The following is a 23586-nucleotide window of genomic DNA, read 5'->3' on the forward strand; positions in this document are numbered from 1 at the left end:
CGAGGCTCGCTGTTCGGAACTTGGTACATATTGGATGTGAATAAACATTGATTCACGCCGAATTAACTGTATCTGCCTTCACTAAAGAGGTTGTGCGAGGTTTGCGAAACCGAAACCGGTGCCAAGCGCGCATGGACTACATTGCGTACGAATACAGTCATGTAGAGAAGCTCCGCCCCTGTAGCTTTCCAATTCATAGCCAAGAAAAGTTGTCCGCGGGTAAAGCTTCCTCTTAGCCGTACACTCTCACGATAACTCGCACCCACACTCGCACTGTCCCAAGCGCTCCCAAATGTACTCCTTTTGTGTTTTCAGTGCACTCCCTGCCCTTCCAGGTGCAACTCATGCAGTAGCTAACATGGTTTACCTGTTGTGCCATCCGTGGAGAGGTCATTCAGACACATAAATCTTGCAAAATAAATTTCTGACAGCAGGTGGAGCTAATCTCTCGGTACACTGTCATTTTTTCTCGGCAGAAAAGCCACAGCGAACTTCTGTGGTAGGTTTAAGTGCACTTTGTCAGACGAAGACATTTATTAACAGTCGAAGTCTGAATCCCAAGAAACTGACGAAAAGCAGAATAGTGTAAGAAATAAATGGGGCTGAGATGCAGCCATGAAAAAGAAACCCAGCAGTCAAAAAGTTCATGTGGCCATAGGAAAGTGCATGTCACGGCAACAAAAAAAAAATCCTGACTCCCAATTGTTACAGGCCACTGCCTCGGTACTCATGGCCATTCACTCCTAGTGAGGAAGCACACAGATGAAGACATGTACTATCGCAGACAAAAGTTTGTGGGCTACAGATGTAACAAAAAGTGAAAACCAACTATGGTTTCAATCTAACAGCAAAGTTGAGAAATCCAGGTTGTACTACCTCTTTTGAGCATCTCCGAGGGTGCAAGTACCCATTTTAGCCTACTGAAGTTATAAGGGGGCAATATTCAATTTTTATCAAAACTGTGGTTTGTAAACATTTTTTTCTGACAGAACAAATCCCCTGCAGGGCAGCAGCTGATCTGTAAGTGACATAATATTTGCTATAACATCATCATTGCTCAAATTGGTTATATTTGGTACACCTTACTAAAAAAAGCAGATTTACAGAGCATGTCTTTGAGCTTGTTTCTATGTCCTGTGTCGTGTTGTTAAAATCTGGCTTTTTCTACTCTGCTGGGATAATTTTTCTTGGTGATAGTAGAAGGATAAAAGAATCTGTACTGGTGAGGTCTGGCAGTTACAACCATAGGACTGAAGTTATAGGAGATACGAAGGCACTGAGGAAGCCCCCGGTCATAACATCTCTAAATAAGCTCTTTAGAGACAAGCAAAGAAACAGAAATAGTTTAACTGCTGCCCGCCATGCTCTACCCAAAGCAGCCAGTCAACTCATCCTTCCAATGCAGGTACTAAAACATAACATTATGGCTCGCACACTCTTCTATTCTCTAGCATTAAATATTATATAATTCAACATCGAACAAGATTTGTCAGCCAGAACATGGCTGTTGTGATTGAATGAGCTAGGAAGGAAATGGTGCTGCTTGTCACTGCTTAGCAAGTTGAATGCATCGAGGAGCAACACTCGCTGTCGCTAATCCAGCTGGTAATAACAAGGCCACTGAATTTCCCCTACCTCTACGCTCCTGACACAGCGGTGCTTAGCCAGAAGACAGTGCAACATGATGGCTCCGTATTCGATGGAATCCTTGTCACAGTTCTTGCTCGTAACTGTGGCATCCTCCAGGTGACCGATGGCAATTCTCCCCGGTGCAACCTCGGTGACTTCGAATCCGATGAACCAGAGCATCTCATTCACCACGTCCAGGTGCTCAAAGAGACAACAAGCCCTCGTCAGGGTCTCGGTGCATTGCAGCGGAAGCTGGAATCTGGTCCTGCTGAAGGGTGAGCGCAGCAGCAGCAGCTCTCGCTCGAGAGCGGCAGGATCCGGAAGGTTGGGCTCCATTCGCTTGACCCGCAGGACATAGCTCGAGAGCGGGGTTTCAACGGGACAGGACGCCATCCTGCGGCAAGAGAATTCACAACGAAGTTGCAAATACGAATGGCAGAATGGGCTCCACTAGCATGCCTTTCCTGTTAACCCTTTACGAGCCTAGGCCCCAGTGTGTGCGCACGACAGCTCATCAATCCATGCATCCTCATTCTCCTGTTTGTTGTGGTTGTTGCTCATCTTTACTGCCCTGTACCCTTGTCCTTTTTGTGCCCATATTTTGCTGTGTGAAAAATAAATCTCAAGTTGGAAGCCACCATTGTGTCTGTCTCTGTCTTGCCCCATTTTTAAGATCATGTACCAACTGGCCCTACAACAAACTCTCCTGAACCACGCAGCTGCTTATTTAAAAGGCTAACTGGGGTCAAAGAGTGGTGAAATGAAAAGGGATTTCAAACTACTGGGCATTTCGAAAGACGTCAAAATCGTAAGACGACAGATGAAGCCAAGGAAAGCCCAGTGATTTAAACTAGTTTTTCTTTCTGCTAAGCTGTAAAATTCTAGACAATTTGCAATAGACTTCATATTATGCATATAAACTTTATTATATTTACTACTTTCTTAACTGGGAGATCACCATGTATGTCAAACAGACATTCCGTGTTCAGCTCCCACTGGCAGCAACAGTTGCCTTCCCTGCTGCCTTAATTTTCCCTTTCTTCTGAGAATACTTAAGCTATCCCAAACTGATTAGTTACCTATTAAATGTGCAATTACATTTTCCCAGAAACGCAAATTCCCATTAGCCTTCCTTCGCTTCGTGTGGTAGTTAATAAGAATCAGGCCCTCTGTTTCTCAGATTCTTCTTGTGTGAAGATATCAGTGTTACAAATTAAAAGCCAAACAGTGTACCAAATCATATAGTATTCTAGTAGCTTAAGCAGGACATGGACACAAGAAGACAAACGCACTAGCCTTTTCTTGTGTCCATGTTCCTGCTTGTGAAACTAGAATACATCACGATCTCGTACCAGCAAGGTCCTACGGCGACCAGGGCATTGGAGCAAAATCTTTTTCATTCTGGTTTTAGTTTCGTTCCACTTAAAAAAGTTCCAGTTCTGCTTCGGAACAAAAAAAGAATGATCCGTAATGTTTCATAATAATTTTGGTTCACATGCAAAAATCTTTCAAACTAAAGTAACGATAAAAACATTGTATTTATTTTTCTCAATGAGTGAATTATGAGATCATGCTTAGTGCTTGAGTCAAGGCACGGAGTATTATCTCCGAAGCAGCACATCATCGAGTGTACTTGATGAAATGCGTGACTGCTGTTGCGATAAAATGAATTTCAATTAACAAAACAAAATGATAAAACTTTGGTAATAAATCTTCGTACCCTTGGATAACAAAACGATAAGCTCTTCAGGGTGCAAGCGCTGAGTTTTGCTGCGGTGCCAATCTGCTGGTGCACCATGCGGCAGGATTGGATAAGCGGAGTGCTCGACCAGCTATCGCTCACACTATCCCTGCTTGAGATACGCGCTTATGTGGACCCTTGAGATACGCACTAACACTGATGTTGCCTGACGTCAGCTGTTTTGGAGTGCAAGCTTTCGTCTTGAACCAAAAACCAATCAGAAATATTTCGGTTTTACTCCAATAGTAAATAATGTTTTGGTTGTATTTTTGTTCTGGTCAAAAATATCGTGTTTTTTTTTTTTTCATTCCGCTCTGACATACTGACAGTAACTCTCATCCACTTAAAGGCACCCTGAAACGCTTTTGACGATTTTCTAAAAACATATTGAGTCGTTAGAGTAGGTCCATCTGATCATTAATTGACACGTCTAAGTGCTCCGCGTAAAGCGTGTAATTTATTATAAGGTTTTAAATATGCACATTGCTGCCGATCGCAGCACACTGCTCGGCGGAATTTTAAGCCGCCCCTACCCATATGACCTAAATCACCCATACGACGTCAGTGGGGCGAGCTATCTGATTGGCTGACAAGGGCGCGATCACGCGCCCTTGTCATTGCAAGCTTGTCATTGCAAGTTTCTGGCGGAGTGCTAGGGGTCCAAATCCTAGAGACAATTTCATGTCAGTAATGCTGTGCCAAGGTGAGTACTGGGAAGTTATGAAGCAGGCTGCCCGGTTCTGAATGGCTTCGAGCGACTGAATCAAGTAAACCTGGTGAGGGTTCCATATGGCTGAGGCATACTCCATTTTAGCGTGGGTGTATGTTTCGTATGCTAGTTGCCTGATGGATGGAGGGGACATAACCAGCGATCTTCGGATGAAACCAAATGTTCTGGAAGTGTTAGCACAAAGTTTCATGATATGGTCCACCCAAGTTAACTTGTTCATCATTTCGACTCCCGGGTACCTGTATGAGTTTGTTACTGATAGTGCCGTAGAGTTCAGCAAGTACAGAAAAAGGGTAGTGGAACGTTTACGTGAGATGTGCATGCATTAAAATTTCGAAATATTGACCTGCGTAAGCCAGTCAGAACACCATTTCTGGATTTTGTTTAGGTCGTCTTGTGATGATTGCTGGTCGGTATTATTGGAGATGCGGCGATAAATGACACAATCGTCCGCAAAAAGACGGACGGATGACAAAATCCCAGATGGCAGGTCGTTGATGAAAATTAGGAAGAGAAACGGAGCAAGAACGGAACCCTAGGGAACTCCAGAGATAAGTTCAGTAGTTTCAGATGCATAACTGGCGATGACAGTGAACTGTGAGCGGTTAGTTAAAAAGCAGCGAATCCAGGATAAGATAAGAGGGTCAAGTGATAAGCATGCAAGTTTACACGATAGACATTGGTGGGGACCGCGGTCAAATGCTTTTGAAAAATCTTAGATGACGTCTGTTTGGAATGAAGAATCTAAATTAAGGTGAAGATCCGTTGTAAATTGAAAAAGTTGGGTTTCGCACAAGAAGCCTGCCCTGAAACCATGCTGTTTGGGAAAGAAGAAAGAATTGTGATCGAGGCGATTCGCAATATGGGAGTAGAGTATATGTTCGAAGAGCTTGCATGAAATGGGACGATAATTAGAGGGGTCAGCACGGTCGTCACTCTTAAAAATTGGCACAAACTTGCTTGATTTCCAGTCGTCCGGAATTTGACTGGTATTGAGGGACTGGACGAAGATGAGTTACAGGATTTGGTCTGTGAAATTTTTCATGCCTTTAAGTATTTTAGCAGGAATGTTATCACGATTGGGTGAAGTGGATGGCTTAAGGTTATCGATGTGCTTTGAAATTCCCTCAGATATGATGGTTACGGGTGGCATTGGAATAAAATTTAGGCTCGGTAAAGTAATGCTCTTATCCGCTTGCTCGTGGGTGAAAACTGAAGTGAAGTAGGAATTCATTGAATTCTGATTGCTCGTAAAGAGGGACGTCCGTGCCATCTTGTCTTTTTTAAGGCTATGTCAGAACTGTTCTTGTTGGGCATGAGCAAATTCCAAAATTTCTTGGGGTTAACACGTAATATTTCTAGAAGATTATGACTGTAGAATTTTCTTTTGGATAACCGCAATAATCTAGTGTACTCGCAAAGGATGCCGAAGTATTTTTCCCATTTTACAGGTGATCCGGAGTTCTTGGCATTACGGAAGGGGCGCTTCTTTTTTCGTGATAGCTTACGCAGTGAGTTAGAATACCATGGCTTTGTGGCATCCCCACGGATGCAGATGAGTGGGACGTAGACGTCTATGAGTGATAAGACATTGTGTTAGAAAGACACCAATTTTCGTTCACAGATCTCATAGCCATGGATGCACAAAAGGTGTTGAAGAAGTGTTCGAGGTCAGAGTTTATGCTTGCAAAGTCAGCTTTACTGTAATCACGGATGTGTTTAATGGATGGCTGACGGGGGGAGACTTCAATAATCAGGTTAAAGAACAAAAGATTGCAATCACTCAGCCCACTGTAACATGAAAAAGATTGAATTAGCTCAGGACTAGAAACAAGAATGAGGTCAAGAATATTTGAGCCTCATGTTTGCTTATTCACTGCTTTGAAAAGGTTTGAAGTGAGGACCATTTCAAAGAAATCTTTAGATTGGTGAGATGATGCAGCAAGAGCCTCCCAGTCGATGCCCAGGTAGTTAAAATCACCGCACAGTATCAGATTGGCATGAGGAAATCGGGATTGCAAGTCTTGAACTACAGAGTGAAGGCGTGTAATAAAAGAAAGATCTGTGTGAGGTGCTCGATAACATAAAATTAGTATATTGGTACAAGAGGGAAGGCGAATTTTCAGACATTATTTCACTGTGGCTGTTTATCTCAAGTCAAGCGGATGAAAAAGTTGAATTCACAAGAGCAAGAATGCCGCCTCCCCGGCGACCTACTCGATCTTGCCTGTAGATATGAAAGGACCGGTTGCTGTGGAGCAATTCTGAATCGTGAATATCAGGTGTTAGCCGAGATTCAGTAAATAAAGCGATGTCAGTGCTATGGTCTTCGAGGGCGGCCTCAACTATTTCTTTTTTGGCAGGTAGCTTCTTATATTTGTCAGTAGGAGAGAAATTTTGTTAGTTTTAGCTGTGCGCAGGCATTCTGACAGCCAGACCTGCGGCAGGGAAGTGTCGCACGGCACTTGCATTAACCGCTATGAATGCAGTTCTACAACGGAATCTGTTTCGGCGTTGTAGGTGAATAGTTTTCTGCCGATAACCTACTTGTCAAAGCGGATCTTAAATGAGGCGTTAGTTTGTTGCCTTTCAGTGTTGTCAGTGCTTTAACGTCTGAATCAAGCTGGGCCAAGTCGGTGTTTGTTTCGGATGCAGCTACTTTTTCTGGGTTTGTTTCGATAGTTTTTTCGAGTATTTCGACGCGCGCTGAAAGACGATGCACCGAGTCTTCAATGTTCGTTTGAGCGGACCGGATCAAGGCAAGCTCAGTAAGTACGGTGCTCTGAGCAGATTCAATACGAGATATGGCTTGGTAACTTGTTTCCCGAGACGGCGGAGCATCGTTTCCGTTTGGGCCTGGGTCTAAATTGTGTAGAATGCCACAAGCATTCCAGTGAATTATTTGTGTAGCCATTTTATTTAAGAAAGATGTTTTCTATGTTCGGAGTTGCACTTTGTAGGTAGCAGGACCACCTTTCGGCCCTGTTATGGGATTTTTGCTTTTCCTGGCATGCTCTAGAGAGCCACACCTTTCCCTTGGTATCAATGATACTGAGGTGCCTGAGCTAGCGTCGATCACCTTGTCTTGACGTGCTGGATATCCGCTGTTTCTGCAGATGTGTTGGGGGTCTGAGCGTCTGCCGCCTAGGCAAGAGCCATCAGGCCTGGCAACTCAGAGGCTTGCTGACCTGTCTTCATGGAGTGTAGGGCACCTTTTGCTACACATTACATCCACCATGAGGTGCAACTGCTGACACACTAGGCGTGGCATGGGCGGGCACGAAAAGCTTCTGCGGCACCGCCTACTGTCGTGCCAAATTGCTGTAACGTGTGAGTGGAAATTATGACCTACAATTGTATGCTTTCTGGAATTTCAAGTTTTTCATACTTCAATGGTTATTTCTTTTACTTTTTTTTCCACGTGGGACACGACCGAGAGCATGCCTGCCCTGTGGTTTCCTTCCCAGTTGAGACAGTGGAGTGTTTCTTCGCAATTGTCGAAAGCATTGTCTTTCCCAGCACATTTTGCACAATTCGGCCGACCTCGGAAACTGGGACCCACGTCCAAACTTTTGGCACTTAAAGCAGTGCCTCGGGTTTGGTATATGGCTCATACTCTGATCTCTACATATCCCATTTGAACTGTTTCTGGAAGTGCGCTGCTGCCGAAAGTGAGTATCAGATGTTCGGTGGGTATATCCTAGTCATTGCATTTGATCCTAATTCTTTGAACATCAATGACGTTTTCTTCTCTCCATCAGTCCAGGAGTTCAGAATCACTAATATTCATTAAGTGAACTTCTGAGACAACACATTTGGCAGTTTTCATGACACAGTGTGCAATGACTGTCACTAGGATGTCACCAAAACTCGCAAGACTGCTTAGTTTTTTCTGCTGGGCTTTGCTGCATACTTCTAGAAGTAAGTCTCCATTTGCCATCTCAGTACAGTAGCTTTGTAGCCTATGTCAGCGGTCTCTTTCAGGCATTTTGCAACAACAAAAGGAGTGATTAATCTGGCCTTAGCCTAACATATTTTGCAGAGGATGACATGTAGATAATAAGGCTGTTGTAGATTTTGTCAAAAAGTGACAGGTTTCATCAGTCCGGCCGCTTTTTAGAGGTCTATCTGAGGCAGGGGGAAGTGCCATTAGCCGCAAGAATGAACTACAGGGGCACTGTGGGTGCGTCTTGCATGATGTCAGGGCACGGGCTTGCACCTGTCGTCTGCTGCAGTTCGGGCGGTGCCCAGCCGCCTTTCTGCAGTTTGTTCGCTCTCATTCCCTCTGCTTGTATACTTGTGGCGGCCACCTCAAATATATTTTTTAGACTTGTATGTTTGCGAAAATTTATTCAAAGAGCTTATTTCTTAGATGGCAATACAGTTCTCATAGGCAACGCTACAGTGCCAGCTGAAGGAGCCCACTGCATGTTGTTCATGCAAAAATAGACAACTGCAAAAACATAGCATATAAGAATACAGTTATGCGGCCATACTTGCCGCAGTGCAACAAGTATGTCACAAACGCCGCCTATATATGACTTCTACAACAGCTACCTTGATCTTAATCCACTATAACAGGTTTGTCACAATGAGTTCATGGTGCAATATCGAATTTTTGCATTTCTTCACAGAAACGCTCACCAGTAACACGACAACTTAACACTGCAGTTTAGATTCTACTAGCACCACTTGCTTCTTTAAAGGGACACTAAAGGCAAATAATAAGTGGTGAGTAAAACCGTCGGTGAGTAAAACGGCACCCAACAGATGGCAGCACTGAGCCAAGAGGATTCATCGCTGCAGATGCTTTTTGGTCAAGTGGCGTAGACTGTTTGGGCATCCCGCGACATAACATGAAAGTTGAATTCTCTGCTACTTGCAGTTTGTGCGAGCCAGCAAAACTAGAGCAGCACTACACGATAACGAAACTGCTGAAAAACGAAAGCGTGGGTGGTGCAGAGTCGAGCAAACACAAAACCTTTCAACCACCCGCGTCATTGACAAGGGTAATTTTAATAAGTTCTTTGTTTCTAAAAATGAGATAGCACTGGAGAAGTAACATTTTCATTTGTCTTATAATACAATACAATGATTCTTTATGCCAAAAAGAAATGATGTTTCTTGCAATGCCCGGTTGTGTACTAGTGACATAATTTAACTGAAGAGTGCTTTCGTCATCAGGCAAGTGCTTGAATGTGCCGGGGAGTCTCTAATCACGTCCTCCATTTACCTCAGTTTCTTCATTATTAGCGCCCTGGTCGTGATGATATTGATGCCTTAGAGATTCTCAAGCACTGATCTATCAGTTTAGCTTGACTTAATATTTGCCTTTAGTGTACCTTTAACACACTTCTCAAAACTCAAGATTAGGCAGTTCCTAACATGTTTAAGTGGCAGTAATTAACAGCTGTTTACAGAATACGAAAAGGGATGTACCAATACATATATATGCCCTTTTTCATGCTACACGTTCAACTCACGTAAGAAATTTACTGGTGTTTGTTGCTTGAGAAATATACATGACGAATCTGTTTGGCGAACTGACACAGGCTGCTCGGTCTAAATTCTTTAAGTGAGATAAGCCTTTTGGATCATATGGCTGCAGCCAGAAAGAAACCAAAGTGTCATTCATTAGTAATATGGGACATATTGAAGATATCATTCGCTGGTGAAGGGTAAAAAATTAAGTCAAATATGTAAGGCTTGTGGTGTCTTCCTTATGAAGGTTTGCGAGGTTCTCTTTTATGTACTGACGAAGCGAATAGTTCTCGGTTTGTATAATTAAACAACACTGGATCGAGACATGGCGAGGCAGAAGGTGCTTGAATTTTTCTTTTCTAGGCACCCTAGCTGCACTGTAGTACCTCGAGTATACTTTAGGCACCACAATTGTCACTGTAAAAAACTGCTTCATGGTCTTAATTTGCAGTTGTAGTGAACTGATGGGTTTTGCAGACAATGCATGCCTCGCCATAATGACAGTCGATTGCTACCGTTGCGTGAGAGGTGTGCCATACTGTCAATAAAGGCTACTGAGGGCCACCATGAAACATTTCATCCCTTGCAATTCATTGGCTATTGATCTTATCAACAAAACTTTTCTTTCAGGTGATTGCTACTATGGTATTTGTGAATTAATTATGTAAATACTCTAGATGACGTGCCGTCGTTTTAGCAGCCAGGAGCAATTCGGTTTATGGGGGCCTGTTTCAGAGAGTGGTGAAAGTAGCAACAAACTTTTTCATACGAAATGCGCACCAAAATTTTTCTTTTATGCATTAATAAAGTGGCCATATTTGACTAGAACAACTAACCATAGTAATAAGAATCATGATAATAGCTTCACTGGGCAGTCGTTCTAAAGAATAACATGTTGACACCAAATACCAAGATTTTTCTTCCATGTAAAATGCAATGTCTCTCATAGCTAAGGAAATGTTTAGTGTTTAGCAAACCATCATACACAACTTCACGTGTTAAATTTGCAGACATTCTTTTTACACAAAATTTATGGACAGACACAGCGCATATATGCATTGCAAAACCAGTAGACCCCTTCAACGCTACATAGCTTGCAATATCCAAGCTGCAGATTTTCTCGACTCATGCGCTTTTGAAGAAGGAACTGTGGTTCAGGTATGACAGCAGAAATAAGCCGACATATCCTTCAGTAAGTATGGTTTGAGCCACCCATACCCCAAGCATACATGAAGGGAATGAGTGCGCACAGTAGCCGAGCAAGCCGGAGCGAGAAGCGTCCTGACCATGACGTCACTCGCGAGAGGGCGCCACTCCAAGTTCTTGTCGCTAATAGCAATAGCATGTCTTTATTCAGAAACACTGCCAACCAGCCACCGAGCTCAACGCGAGACATGACAGGAGTTTCTGCAACGGAAGCCCTGTCACGCCAGCTGTATATCGCTGCTATCCTAATACAGCATAACCAAGACTGCTTCACCACACATGGTTAACCCTTGCAACCCGGAAACTCAAGGTGATAAGAATTCAATAGAAGTGAAAGACGAAATAGTGAAGAGGGGGACAGGAAAAGGCTACTACCGATTTTCTCCAGGTGGGTCAGTCTGGAGGTGCCGTCTATGCGAAACAGAGGCAAATGAGGTGCATCTCCTCCCCAAAGACGCCTTAAAGGTACAAACACCCAGTATTGACTCAAACCCCAGGATCCCCTTTTCCCCAGACAAGGCTAAATGCGGGGAGGGTCCAACCACCATGTGCTCATGTCCATGATGTCATAACATACCAAACATCTGCTGATGCCCCTGTGGCACCTCACAGTTATTAAAGTGCAACCCACAAGAGAGTTTTGTACTCCCCTCTGGAATGAAATCACAGAATAGAGATAGGAAAGCCTGGAAATCAGACCACAATGGTAATAGATGCTGTGGCTATGGAAGAATGAAGAGCAATCAGTAAGCCTTCCATAGCCCTGTCGCATAAAGAGCTATCATTCTGGGGGTGTGTGGGGAGTAGTGCCCCCATCCACTTCGTTTTAGCAGTTTTTTGATCCCGTCAAACAAAGGCGTGACATTTAAGTGCACTTGGGTGATTGTGAAACCATGAAATTGCATGCGGCCTTACGTATATTTTTATGTGCTGCTATCAAAAAATAAAAATTGGGCGCAACTCAGTGCTTGTCTATGTTCCTAGTTTGTATTCTTCGCCTGGTTCTGTGCTGTGTAGCAAGAAAGAAACCACACGAACACAAATCCTGTGCAGTAGGCACAGCGACAACTCATACACATGGGCACTAAAGAATACATCAGATTGTCCCTCTAAATGTATGATGTGCCTGGTCACCACGCTCCCAGAAAATGGTTCCCTGATGGGTCCCACAGCCATAGAGAGGTGGTAAACCAGTGGCTTAATCAAAAGCAACAACAAATGGACCGTGGCTATGAACAGCATTCGGGGATATGTGAAAAGGAATCAGGAGGCAGATATCCGACTTTGCCTAGCATCCCGTCCATAGCTTGGCGCATACACGACCACCTCTGTCACATTTTCAATACGCAGTAGCTTCTGCATGTAATAGTTTGCTATGTGGGGCACCGATACACTCTTGACCTGCAAAGAACTATAGACAAGGATTCCTGTTCGGAAACGGCATGCACGACGCTTGTCAATATTTAAGCGCGAAGTAAACTGTGTTCGTCGTTTCTTCTTGCTCTCTGAAAACTCTTTACGTATAATGAAAGACGACAATAACGGCCACGACAACACATAAGAGCCAGAGGGTACTGATAATCTAGCCCATCATATTATCCGCATAGGGGAGCATATATACTAGCTTCATTTCTGGTCACTCCCGCAAGTAACTGTGCAGGGGCAATAAAAAGCAGCGCCAGAGAAACTTCTTACGAAAAATGTGGCAAATGCCACTTAATATTACCAGCATGTTTTGCGTCAGGTGGCCGTAAAGTTATACGCAAAATATGCGATTTCCAAAACTACTGCTCAGTAGATCGCACAGTGCTAAAACGCTCCTACTGGCGCAGTTGCGTGAAGTTACTCTATCTTACAGTTTTTTTCAAGAACTGTCACAAAAGAAATATGTTCGCAGCCGTCAATACATTGACAGCTAACACCGTGCTCGGCGAAGTTTTCCACAACAACGTGTTTTAAATAAGTGCGTGCCTCCGAACGCGACAAGTAGACATGACAGCACAAAATGTCATGAGCAATGACAAGACCGCGGAGGCATTTCATTCCGAAACAACTGAGGTTGTTCAGTGACGGTCTGTCTTATGTCTTTAAGCGAGAGTGCTACTAGCCCGCGCCTTCGGCTTACCTCTAGAGTTGCTGCTGTGGTCAGATGAAGTATATGCAGGATGGAAAGACCAACAAAGCTGCACTAAAACGCTCACGCAGCAGAAAAACACAAGCACGGCAACAAAGCGCGCAGTGCACCTCAAACATGCCGCTAAAAACGCTGCGAGTGCGACGACTCAAAAGACGTTCATTTGAGGGATCGCAAGCCGTTTGAGCGCAGGTGCGAGAACCGGCGCGAAAGTCTGGGGGTTTTTGACTCTGCCTAGGTACTACGGAGGAGGTTTGTTAGCGCGTGTTGTAGGCGTTTGTCCCTAGAGTTTGTTTACGCTCCGACGCTGGCTGCCGGCGTGGTGAGATAGGTGAAGCAGCGGCCACTGGCGCCCGATTTGGCGACCGCTGTGTCGTTGTTGTTGTTGTTGTAGCCTGTGGCACGTGTGGCTCCTACCCACGATGGGGGATTGGCCAAGAAATGGATGGATTATTCCAAAATAATTTATAGCATAAATTTCCTATTATCTATGGGAATAGCATTGAATAGGGTTGAATAACCGGCTAAAATAAAATCAGGAAGGTGCTGTTGAGTGAGAAATAATTAATTTAAAAGTAATAATAAAAATAGAATTTAGCAGGGCATTCGTTTAGATTCTGTAAGGAATGTTTGGACAGCGAAGCATGCATCCCTGTGGCTGAAACCCAAAGTGGACGCTCCGAACGAAAGAATTGCAGGTTCTGTCAAGTCCAGGCCAATTCTTCTAAATGGCATCTCCAACAATCTTTTTCTTAACGCAGCAAAGCGGCGACAAGATAGAAGATAGTGCTGTATCGTCTCCGCTGTGTCGGTCGCCAAATCGCGAAAAAAAAAAAGAAATGGGCATGGGCAGGTCATGTAATGAGGAGGGAAGATAACCGATGGTCATTAAGGGTTACGGACTGGATTCCAAGGGAAGGGAAGCGTAGCAGGGGGCGGCAGAAAGTTAGGTGGGCGGATGAGATTAAGAAGTTTGCAGGGACGGCATGGCCAGTACATGACCGGGGTTGTTGGAGAAATATGGGAGAGGCCTTTGCCCTGCAGTGGGCGTAACCAGGCTGATGATGATGATGATGTCGGACAGACTGTCTCGCACCTGCTGCGCTCATGCTGAGTCAGTCGTGGCGGATCATAGCTTTCTCGCGCGCCTTACGGCGATGTACCTACCTATGTTTCTGTGGGAACAGTAGCGACCGTAGTAGAGCCCGGGCCGCATAGATTGAAAACCTAGAATGCAGAGCGCCTTAGCAATAGCGGGGTGAACCCTGGGGCTCTATTCTGGACACGCATGGCGGCTGCACGGCCGCCATTAGCCGCCATGTTTACTCTCTGATTGGCTGTCGAAAGGTCACGTGTTTTGAAATTTGTGCCGGGAAGCGGAAGTATTGCAAAATGCAATTTTGCGTTTTCATCAAGATGACGAAACGTGACGTGGAGCTGCAAATGTTATGGACTAATACATTTTTTTGGTCCTTGGCAGATATATTGTGATGTTAGCGCTTCAAAAAGAATGTGAGCGGTAGCGTGCAGAAGCCAGTGCAATGCATCTGCAATTGCGCGAATATGTGGTGGCGATTCAAGATATGCGCCATGCCAGCTTGCTGATTGGCTGAAGGGATATCTCATGAGGAGCGTCACAGGAAGGGCTGTTTCGTAAACGTCATTTTGACGATGCGTGACGTTGCGCAGGGCCGCCATTGCTGAGATTTTCCGCCATAATTTTTGCTGCGACGAGCCGCGCGAATTATGCTAATGGGCAGCCATATGCAATGGCAGCCGAGAGGAATGCGTATCGCCACATTTTCCCCGTCGTTTGGCGCCACGAAAATATTTTGTTCATAACGCGTGCTCATAGTATTTGCATCGCTCTCGGGTGGTGTTGGCATTTGTGTTTGGGGCCATTGTTTTTTAAAAGAACGCGTTTATACGAAATAATATTGGTTGAATATAGCAAACTTTCAGCAATGTTGTCCACTTTTCACTGCTGCATTTCTATTGTAATCGAGATTAATGCCTTTTCGCACAATCAGACGTTATGACAACGGCCTCTTTCTAATTTATAAAAAGAAATGTACGCAAGGTGGCGCCTTGAAGTTTCCTCCCGCGGTGCGAGTAACTAGCGAAATGAACAAGAGATGGCAGCGCCGGCGCTTGCGTCGCGCTAGTGGTTATCTCTGGCGCCCGCAACGCTATCGGTGATATTCGGCCGTTTCTGAGCCAGCCGAGTCGGGCTGAGTCACTTGCGTTTCACGAAATAGCGATAACGTGGCCTAGAACGTGCGCGCATCACCACTGGTAGGTCGCGTATGTTGTCTCAAGCAAGGAAACAAGGGCATTGGCGCCAACATGCGATGACTCATTGCATTTTCCGGGGACACGCATCCTAGCTATTGAAGCAGACGACGGCTTGTACGCAGCAGACGACGGAAGCGCGAAGCGTTTTCGACGGAACAATCATACGCTTTGAGATAGCTGCTTTATTTTTACTGCGGAGGAAAACTGTTTTGCTTTACCGATAACGCTACATTCAGTGCCTTCATTTCAGTTTCTTAGGCGAAACGTCAAGTTGGCGTCACGCTACGTAAGCAAAACTGGGCCACCGGCGCCATTTTGTTTGCGTCGCGCCTACGTCACGCACCGAAGAAAATGGCGGAATGTCCAGAATAGCGCCCCAAGTGGCTAAAAGGCCGCCGGTGGCGATGACTGACTCGGTAGCAGCGCCACAGGTGCGAGAAAGTCTGTCTGACGTACCTTCAGAGACAAAGTTCTGACTGCATGATGTTGCAGAAGTCGCGGGGCGCGGTACTGCTGAACTTAGCGTCACAAGTTAACTGGCGGCTGAACGTAATTATATTTATCCAATCGTGTTTTTTTTTTTTACTAATTGTGATAACGTGTCATTATTTCGCATTATGGTGGCGCCTCTGCAGGACACCAAAGCGGCAACCGGTACACCAAAGCTGGAAGCAGAGCGGCCTGTGGGTTTGGGTCCGTGGAGGCCGAAGCGTGCCAGGGGGTGTTCGCATAAAAGATTGGCTCTCTGCGACAGCGGGCAGCCGATATTATGCAACCCTGGCACGCGCAGGCCTCGGCGAGCACCAACTCACGGACCAGTTCGGGTTGGCCTCCCACTCTCTCGATCATGGGTGACCACACTATCCCTGGAGATCCTGCGCCGCCTCCTTTATATAACAGGTGCTCTCCTGAACGACGCCTCCGTTTGTCGGTTACATGTGCCCTCCTGAAGCAGTGCTTGTAAAAAATCCAATCAATCGTCGCGACGAAGAAAACGACCCGCTACTTGTACAACACCAGTCAGAACCTTGCCCCTCCAGACACAGTGCATGATCACCATAAATTAATGGCTTCGAGCTCCACCACTGGAAAAGCTGGCGCCACCGTCGGCGTAACGTGCTATGAGGGATCACGTGGACATAGCGGCTGCTTCGGGAGCGCCGAAGCGAGCTGAAAACGAGAGTTGAAATTCCCTCGTACGTCGGGGTCCTCATTTAGTGGCGAGATTTTCGCGTTTGGAGTGTCTCCTTTACAACGCTTGAAAGTACTACAATAGGTAATGGCTGCCTTTGAAGGCGCACAACATGGTAGGCTACTGCTCGGTGCCGCAGTGGCGGACGTACGCAACGGAGCCCGGTGTCAGCCACGTAGCCGCCGGACAAGAAGCTACGTGAAGCTTGGCTCGCGAAACATAAAACTGGCAAACAGTCATCGGCTACAACTCGGGTACGCAGCCAGCACAGACGCGAGGAAGATTTCTGCTACGGCGCCGGGTCTGCGATATGTTCGGAAAACGCGCACTGATCGAGACGCTCGCCCGAGTCCGCTGCCCGGCTATGACGGTTTGGTCGGTTTGGTCTATGAATCTGTCGACGCCATAGATACTGGCAATTAAGTTCACTGGAGTGAAGAGGGAGCGGCAAGAAGCACATTAAAGTAAAGCATGGCATATGGTCATGTACGTTTGTGTTACGAATTAATGCACTGGATTACAAAAAAGAAGCAGCGGGAAATCGCATGATGAGAACACCGATAAACATACAGTGCGACGCAACTCGAGAAATAATATTGAAACGACCAAGAATTTAGAAGAAAATAATGGCTGTGGCTTAGGTAAGGTTAAGCCCAGGATGCGAAGCATACTAGCCTTTATTTTAGTTGTTGAACCACTGTTTAGCCTGGTGAACTGCTGTTGCTTGGCTATATTTGGTTCGGCTAGACGAAGAAACAACTCATGCATTACTTCTTCGCCTTCAAGAGTGGAACGCGACAGCGTTCCCGTCGACCCGCCAAGGGGTGCAAGACAATGGGCTACAGGGCAGCGACTACGCGCCCCGCATTGGACGCGGTGAGCGTCGAGCAAAGCAGCGTTCGGCGCGGCAACGAAATGTGCGCCTGAGCAAGAGACGCACGCCTTAGAAACAGCGCGTTTCTAAGGCAACACCGCATTCACTAGAGGCGCTTTTGTACCGCTTTGAAGCGTTGTACTCGTGGCTCAGTGGTAGCGTCTCCGTCCCACACTCCGGAAACCCTGGTTCGATTCCCACCCAGCCCGTCTTGCAAGAGTTGAGCCAAAGCCACTTCTCCTCTGTCGTGACGTCACGGTGTCACGTGATTTCATGGTCACCGCCGCGCCTGAGGAGCTGGGTTGAGCCCTCGTAATATGCTTCGCATAAAAAAAAGATTGAATCGTAGCGACGGCACATCACCGTCCCCTTAAGGCACATTCACACCGGCGACTTGAGGAGGTCGCGCGACCAAGTTGGTCGCTTTGCGACCAGTCGCAAATGGTCGCAAACGGTCGCCTTTCTCGAAAAGCGACCATTTTGGGCGAGTCGCTCTCTGCGCGAGTTTTCAGTCGCGCGACCGTGGTCGCAAAACTGATAAACCAATCAACGGCGCACCGGAAGTGATCTTTCGTGTGTCTACATCCGGCCTCCTCCGGCGTCGCATTCAAATTCCGCGTAGATTCCGAGAGTTCTCGCTGAGAACGATAATTTCCGGGATTGCGACTTGCGAGTCGCGCTCAGCCGGGCTTGCCGGTGTGAACATCAGTCGCCTTCAGTCGCTTTTTGATTGCGAGTCGCAAATGGTCGCGCGACCTCCTCAAGTCGCCGGTGTGAATGTGCCCTTAAAGTATCTACAATGAAACTATTTTTGAACAGTAGCGCCCACGCAACAATGGTTGCTTGTATACTGTCAAATGCTCATATTCTGCGTCCTAAAGCTCATGGCACGGAGCAAAAACGCGCACGCGGTGAAAGCGAAACAGTGCGCGGACAAGCATGCAGACGCGCAGTCGGTCGCTGCGAAGCTGTGCGATCGCTGCATTGAGGCTTCATTCTATTATGCTCCATTTAGTTATACAAACAGTATAAGAACATATTTCGCATGGTAATTGCTCTCAGCGTTTGCCTATCTTTCACGCAAGAATTAGCCGTTTCGGGAGACTCCATCGCGGCGACCGCGCGCAGTGGCGTTCACTGTACGTATTTGGTAAAGAGATAGCGTCTGTAAACGATTCTGTGCTAAAATTTTGGAGAAGGCATGATGGCGGCGCCGAGGTGGCGTGTTCGTTCTCCGGCTCGCACGGACCGCGCGTTGTTCAACGTTGCTTATGTGATTGTGCTTGTGTGTTGGTTGTAGGTTCTGTGTTACTTGGGGGAAAGCCGCGAGTAGTGGTGGTGCGGCAGTGCGGCTTTCGCCTCGGCGAGCTCTGGAAGTACAGGATCTGCGTTGTGTGACCCGTGCTTCCTTGACAATTGAAATATCGAAGTGGCCTAGCGCCTCGGCAACGAAGTTCTGCGAACCGCGATGTGGCGTCGCCGTGTCCGACTTTGCTTAACGGATATCGAGGGATGTGCTGCTTGTTACAAGCCATGTAAATGCGACTGCCCACTGTTCAGTGCTGAATGTGTGTTAGGTGTGCTGTGCTTGAAACGAGTGGTGCAGCCGTGCAGCGGGGGGGGGGGGGGGGGAGGGGGGGAGGGGGGAGGAGCAGAGTGGCTTAGGGTCTTAATTTGCACGTTCACAGATATGTGCTCTTGTTTTGGTCTCATTAGCGGCCGTCGCGGGATTGTGGTGTGCTCCTTGCCTAGTATGAAGTTTACGATGCTAACACACATCATGTGCACGTTTTTCCTTGCTACATGTCATTTGCCTGACGACCGAGTTGAAAACGAGACATGTGTCTGTGTTCTTTGCGTTTGTGTGTTGTATATTACTTTCTTTTTTGGAAGTTCTGGCAGTCTTATTACGCAAGGAGTACGAACGTAAACATATAAACATATTTCTGTGTGTCTGAAATTTTGAATTACCAATAATACCCTTTACGACTGATAAGTGGGATACACGGCCTGTGTGAATCAGCTACCGTTTGTTGCGACACTCTTCCGTGTGTTAGACTGATGTATGGTGCGCGTTTATTTCTGTACTGTTGTAAAAACCATTTCTTTATACTGCTTCTTCGCCGCAGTACATTTTAGTTACGCGGTGAAGGATGCTAAAAGTGGGAGGGGGCAGCCATCACCCAGCATACTATGTCCACTCAGGTGACCTGAGAGGCGGCGGTTGTCCGAGTGTATAATTAAAGAACTCTTTTTATGCCCAGTGACAGTGGACCCTTTCGACTTTAGTATACTTCACCGCAGTACATTGCTTAGGCTTCACCGCAGAACATAGGTGTATTGCAAAAAGGTAATAAAAAGCTCAATTACGCAACGTTTCTTTCGTAGGATGCTACGCCGCACTACAGGGGGGTAAATAAACATCGTGCAGAAAAGCATACTAAGAGTGGAAAGGGCACATAAGTTTACTCAGTATTTTCAATTGTGACATAATTTGCGAGTGCATCTGTGCTCTTGGTAAGCTTCATTGACGATTCTTTGTACAGTCTCGTCCACTCTTAGGGTGAACACGGCTCACCGTGGCCGCGTAGAGTTACTGTATATGCTACCTGCGGTAGCATATACAGTAACTCTATGGCCGCGCTCCGCGGGGCGCCAGTGCGTCCGGCGCGGCGGCGCATCGAAGCGAAGCGGCTCAGGCGCGCACAGACCCAGGGGGACGTGCTTCGCGTCGTCTGCTACAGCGCTGGAGCGCGCCGCATCTTGCTTTGCTGTAAAGTAAACTTCGCTAGACCCAGGTGACTGAGTGACCGAGGCGGCACTGCGGGAAGGCGTACTCCACTAACTAGAGCATTTTCCAGCTGGTTCCGTCTACAGCTTGTGAACAGCCTGTTTAATCAACATACATAAACAGAAACAAGCATCTCACCACATAAATCATTTAGCATGTTTTTATGCGAAGCATATTACGAGAGCTCAACCCAGCTCCTCAGGCGCGGCGGTGTCGCCATGAAACCACGTGACACCGTGACGTCACGACAGAGGAGAAGTGGCTTTGGCTCAACTCTTGCAAGACGGGCTGGGTGGGAATCGAACCAGGTTCTCCGGAGTGTGGGACGGAGACGCTACCACTGAGCCACGAGTACGATGCTTCAAAGCGGTACAAAAGCGCCTCTAGTGAATGCGGTGTTGCCTTAGAAACGAGCTGTTTCTAAGGCGTGCGTCTCTTGCTCAGGCGCACATTTCGTTGCCGCGCCGAACGCTGCTTTGCTCGACGCTCACCGCGTCCAATGCGGGGCGCGTAGTCGCTGCCCTGTAGCCCATTGTCTTACACCCCTTGGCGGGTCGACGGGAACGCTGTCGCGTTCCACTCTTGAAGGCGAAGCAGTAATGCATGAGTTGTTTCTTCGTCTAGCCGAACCAAATATAGCCAAGCAACAGCAGTTCACCAGGCTAAACAGTGGTTCAACAACTAAAATAAAGGCTAGTATGCTTCGCATCCTGGGCTTAACCTTACCTAAGCCACAGCCATTTTTTTATAAGTGATGAGGGTAAAAATACAGTCATTTTTTTTTTCGCGTTCTTAATTAGGCTGGAGCCTAGAGGCGACACTTGGTAGTCGTGTCAGGGACGTCACCCAGCCTGAGGCTGTTAATTTCTCGAACGGTGGAGGTCGGGTTTGCAGCAGCCGCCGCAACAATGGTCACTCTTTGCCGGGCTTTACGGGGAGCATCCGCAATTCTTCCATCCTTCTTGTAAGCCTGGACGATTCTATTTACAGTTTTCAGTGGCCGATATAACGCGTTGAGAATAGTCTTGTAGGCACAGATCTACAATGCGTCGTCTTTCTTTTTCCAGTACCCGCGACATGGGTAGTTTCCTAAGCGCACAGGGGAGATGAAATTATCCTGCACTTTTACAGCGTTTTTATCGCCGAAGTGCCATGGCAACCAGCAACTGAACAAAATGCAATTCATCATGCAAGTCGACGGAAATGCGTTTAATGAAAACAAGCGTCTTTCGATTTGGCGAGTCATCCCAGAATCTGTAACTCCTGAGTGGCCAGTCACCCAGTTGAGTAGTCGTTGGCTGCACCGCATCATCATATTAAGCTGGGATGGGGTAGCATGACCTACGCAAAAAAAAAATGGGGGGGGGGGGGGGGGCTCAGCGGTTGATCGGGCTGACGCCCATGGTCAGTTAAAAAGTAGACTGGCTTTAACACAGCAATCTCGCTTGGGCCGGGCTTAGCGTTTACAAACGGCGAGTCCGTTTGCCGACCACCGGCATGCTGTGGGCAGACGACACCATGCCGGCCTCATGACCGTCGGTTTAAATGTCGTGGCCGCCTACGTCCAACGCACGGCCCGGCCATTCCCCACGACGGCACAGCATCACTTGTCCATGGCAAGGGTTCCTGTGCCGTATTCATATTTGGGTTTTACCCACTCAGCCCAGCCCTCCCCCGCCTACCCCCCCCCCCCCCCCAAAAAAAAGAAGAAAGAAATAAATTCCTCCTGATCTCCAAATTTATTTGATGCCCACTTCTACGGCGTAACTCCATGTGTCGCTTCGGGACGTATACCGCACAATTAGCAAATTATTATATGCTAGTGAGAATATGCATATGGCCCATTCTGAGGAAGTACTGAAATGAAATAGAAGCGAACAACGACTTAATTACCCGGCAAGACGCAATTTAAACTAGAAAACAGACATGTAGATTATAGATTTTCCACTTTAATTACCTGTCCGAAACGGACGGAAACAGCATTCGCATGCGGCGTGCACTGATTCCAAGGAGAAAAAAAAACAACACAAAAAAACGTCGGCGCCATATGTTTTACTTCACCTAATCAATGTAATCAAATAATTGACCGACGATTCCTCAAGATGAGAATGCGACATCTCGCATCAGGTAGCCGTCAGAGGACCGGCACCGCTTCGGTGATTTTACACAAGCTGTGACAGCAAAAATTAATTTAGTTTTTTTTATAGGATGCAGAAAGATGAAAAGGGGGAGTAAAATCGCCGCCAAATCAGTTGCTATGCCGGGGAGAGCACTTTCTTACATCGCGTAAAGCACTCCATGCTATCCTACCAGCGGCATTTACGTCAATGAGAGAGTGCGAAGCAGCGGATATCACTTCTTAGTTGTTGTCGAAGGAATAGTATTGCCCTCCTTAATGGTAAAATCCATGGCAAAGATGATGATGCGTGATTGAACAATCGCTCTCTAACTTTCTGCGAAATTTATAGCGGGTTTCGGTCGTATTCTTAAGTCAATTAAGCACATCCGTTCTAGCATCAATACATGCGCGAAACGGCGCGCTAGGCTCATCACATGATGACTCCATCCAAGAGCGCGCCTAATAGGTTTCTCGGTATGCACTACACCAAGTGCTGTGATAGTCAAATAAGAGGGCCCCAGCCTAATAAAGAGCGCGAAAAAATTTTTACCCTCATCACATATGAAAAACATGCTAAGTGACTTATGTGGTGAGAAGCTTGCTTCTGTTTATATATATCGATTAAGCAGGCAGTTCACAAGCCGTAGGCGGAACCAGCTGGAAAATGCTAAAGTTAGTGAAGTGCGCCCTCCCGCAATGCCGCCTCGGGCACTCAGTCACCTGGGTCTAGCGAAGTGTACAGCAAAGCAAGCGGCGGTGCGCTCCAGCGCTGTAGCAGACGACGCGAGGCACCTCCCCTGGGTCCGTGTGCGCCTGCGCCGCTTCGCTTCGATGCGCCGCCGCTCCGGACGCACTGGCGCCCCGCGGAGCGCGGCCACGGTGAGCCGTGTTCACCCTGGACGAGCCTGTACATTACAAATTCATTTTGCAGGGAAGCTTACTAAGGCACATTTGCTATTTTGTAACGCATTATTCACCTTCAATGCAGGAGCACAATGCGGATTCATGCCTATGCTTCTGGCTGGACTGCACATGCTCTTTGAGAATTAATTCGATCGTTGTTCATAAGTGCACTAGTACTTTAAACTGGAGGGCTGAAGTTGATATGGAAGCACAATTTTTATTAAGGGGAGAAGATGTTGCCAAAATGGTTGCAGCACAGCTTTTTTTTGTTCCAGGCACCTTTTCTACTAGAAGCTTCCTTGCAGTGTTTCGAGCCAGCACAAAGTGTATATAAAACTCGGACACCGATTGGGAACATCACCTATGCTCTCTGCAGTAAGCTTGACAGGATAAGTTCATGCCTATCTATAGAAAAAAATGTAGCATGACCAGACAAAATAAAAGGGGGTGGGCTGCAGCAATACTAAGTGTTAAATGGTGCCTTATCCTTT

General features: G+C 46.7%; 2 protein-coding genes across 2 annotated transcripts in view; one reads left to right on the top strand and one right to left on the bottom strand.

Annotated features, from left to right (window-relative positions):
* LOC139057584 (uncharacterized) overlaps positions 1-13102 on the bottom strand; it is a 62196-nt gene extending 49094 nt beyond the window's left edge. Inside the window, exons 1-2 of the mRNA XM_070536071.1 lie at positions 12913-13102; positions 1636-2023 (exon numbers count right to left, since the gene is read on the bottom strand). Of these exons, the coding sequence (XP_070392172.1) occupies positions 1636-2022 (387 nt within the window). The 5' untranslated portion in view covers position 2023; positions 12913-13102. The remainder of the gene's footprint in view (positions 1-1635; positions 2024-12912) is intronic.
* A 10326-nt stretch (positions 13103-23428) lies between these two features.
* Positions 23429-23586, top strand: part of LOC139057585 (snRNA-activating protein complex subunit 4-like) — a 115448-nt gene continuing 115290 nt past the window's right edge. Inside the window, exon 1 of the mRNA XM_070536074.1 lies at positions 23429-23470. The gene's annotated coding sequence lies outside the window, so the exon portion shown is untranslated. The remainder of the gene's footprint in view (positions 23471-23586) is intronic.

Source organism: Dermacentor albipictus, chromosome 3, assembly GCF_038994185.2.
Source record: "Dermacentor albipictus isolate Rhodes 1998 colony chromosome 3, USDA_Dalb.pri_finalv2, whole genome shotgun sequence".
Lineage (NCBI taxonomy): Eukaryota > Metazoa > Arthropoda > Arachnida > Ixodida > Ixodidae > Dermacentor > Dermacentor albipictus.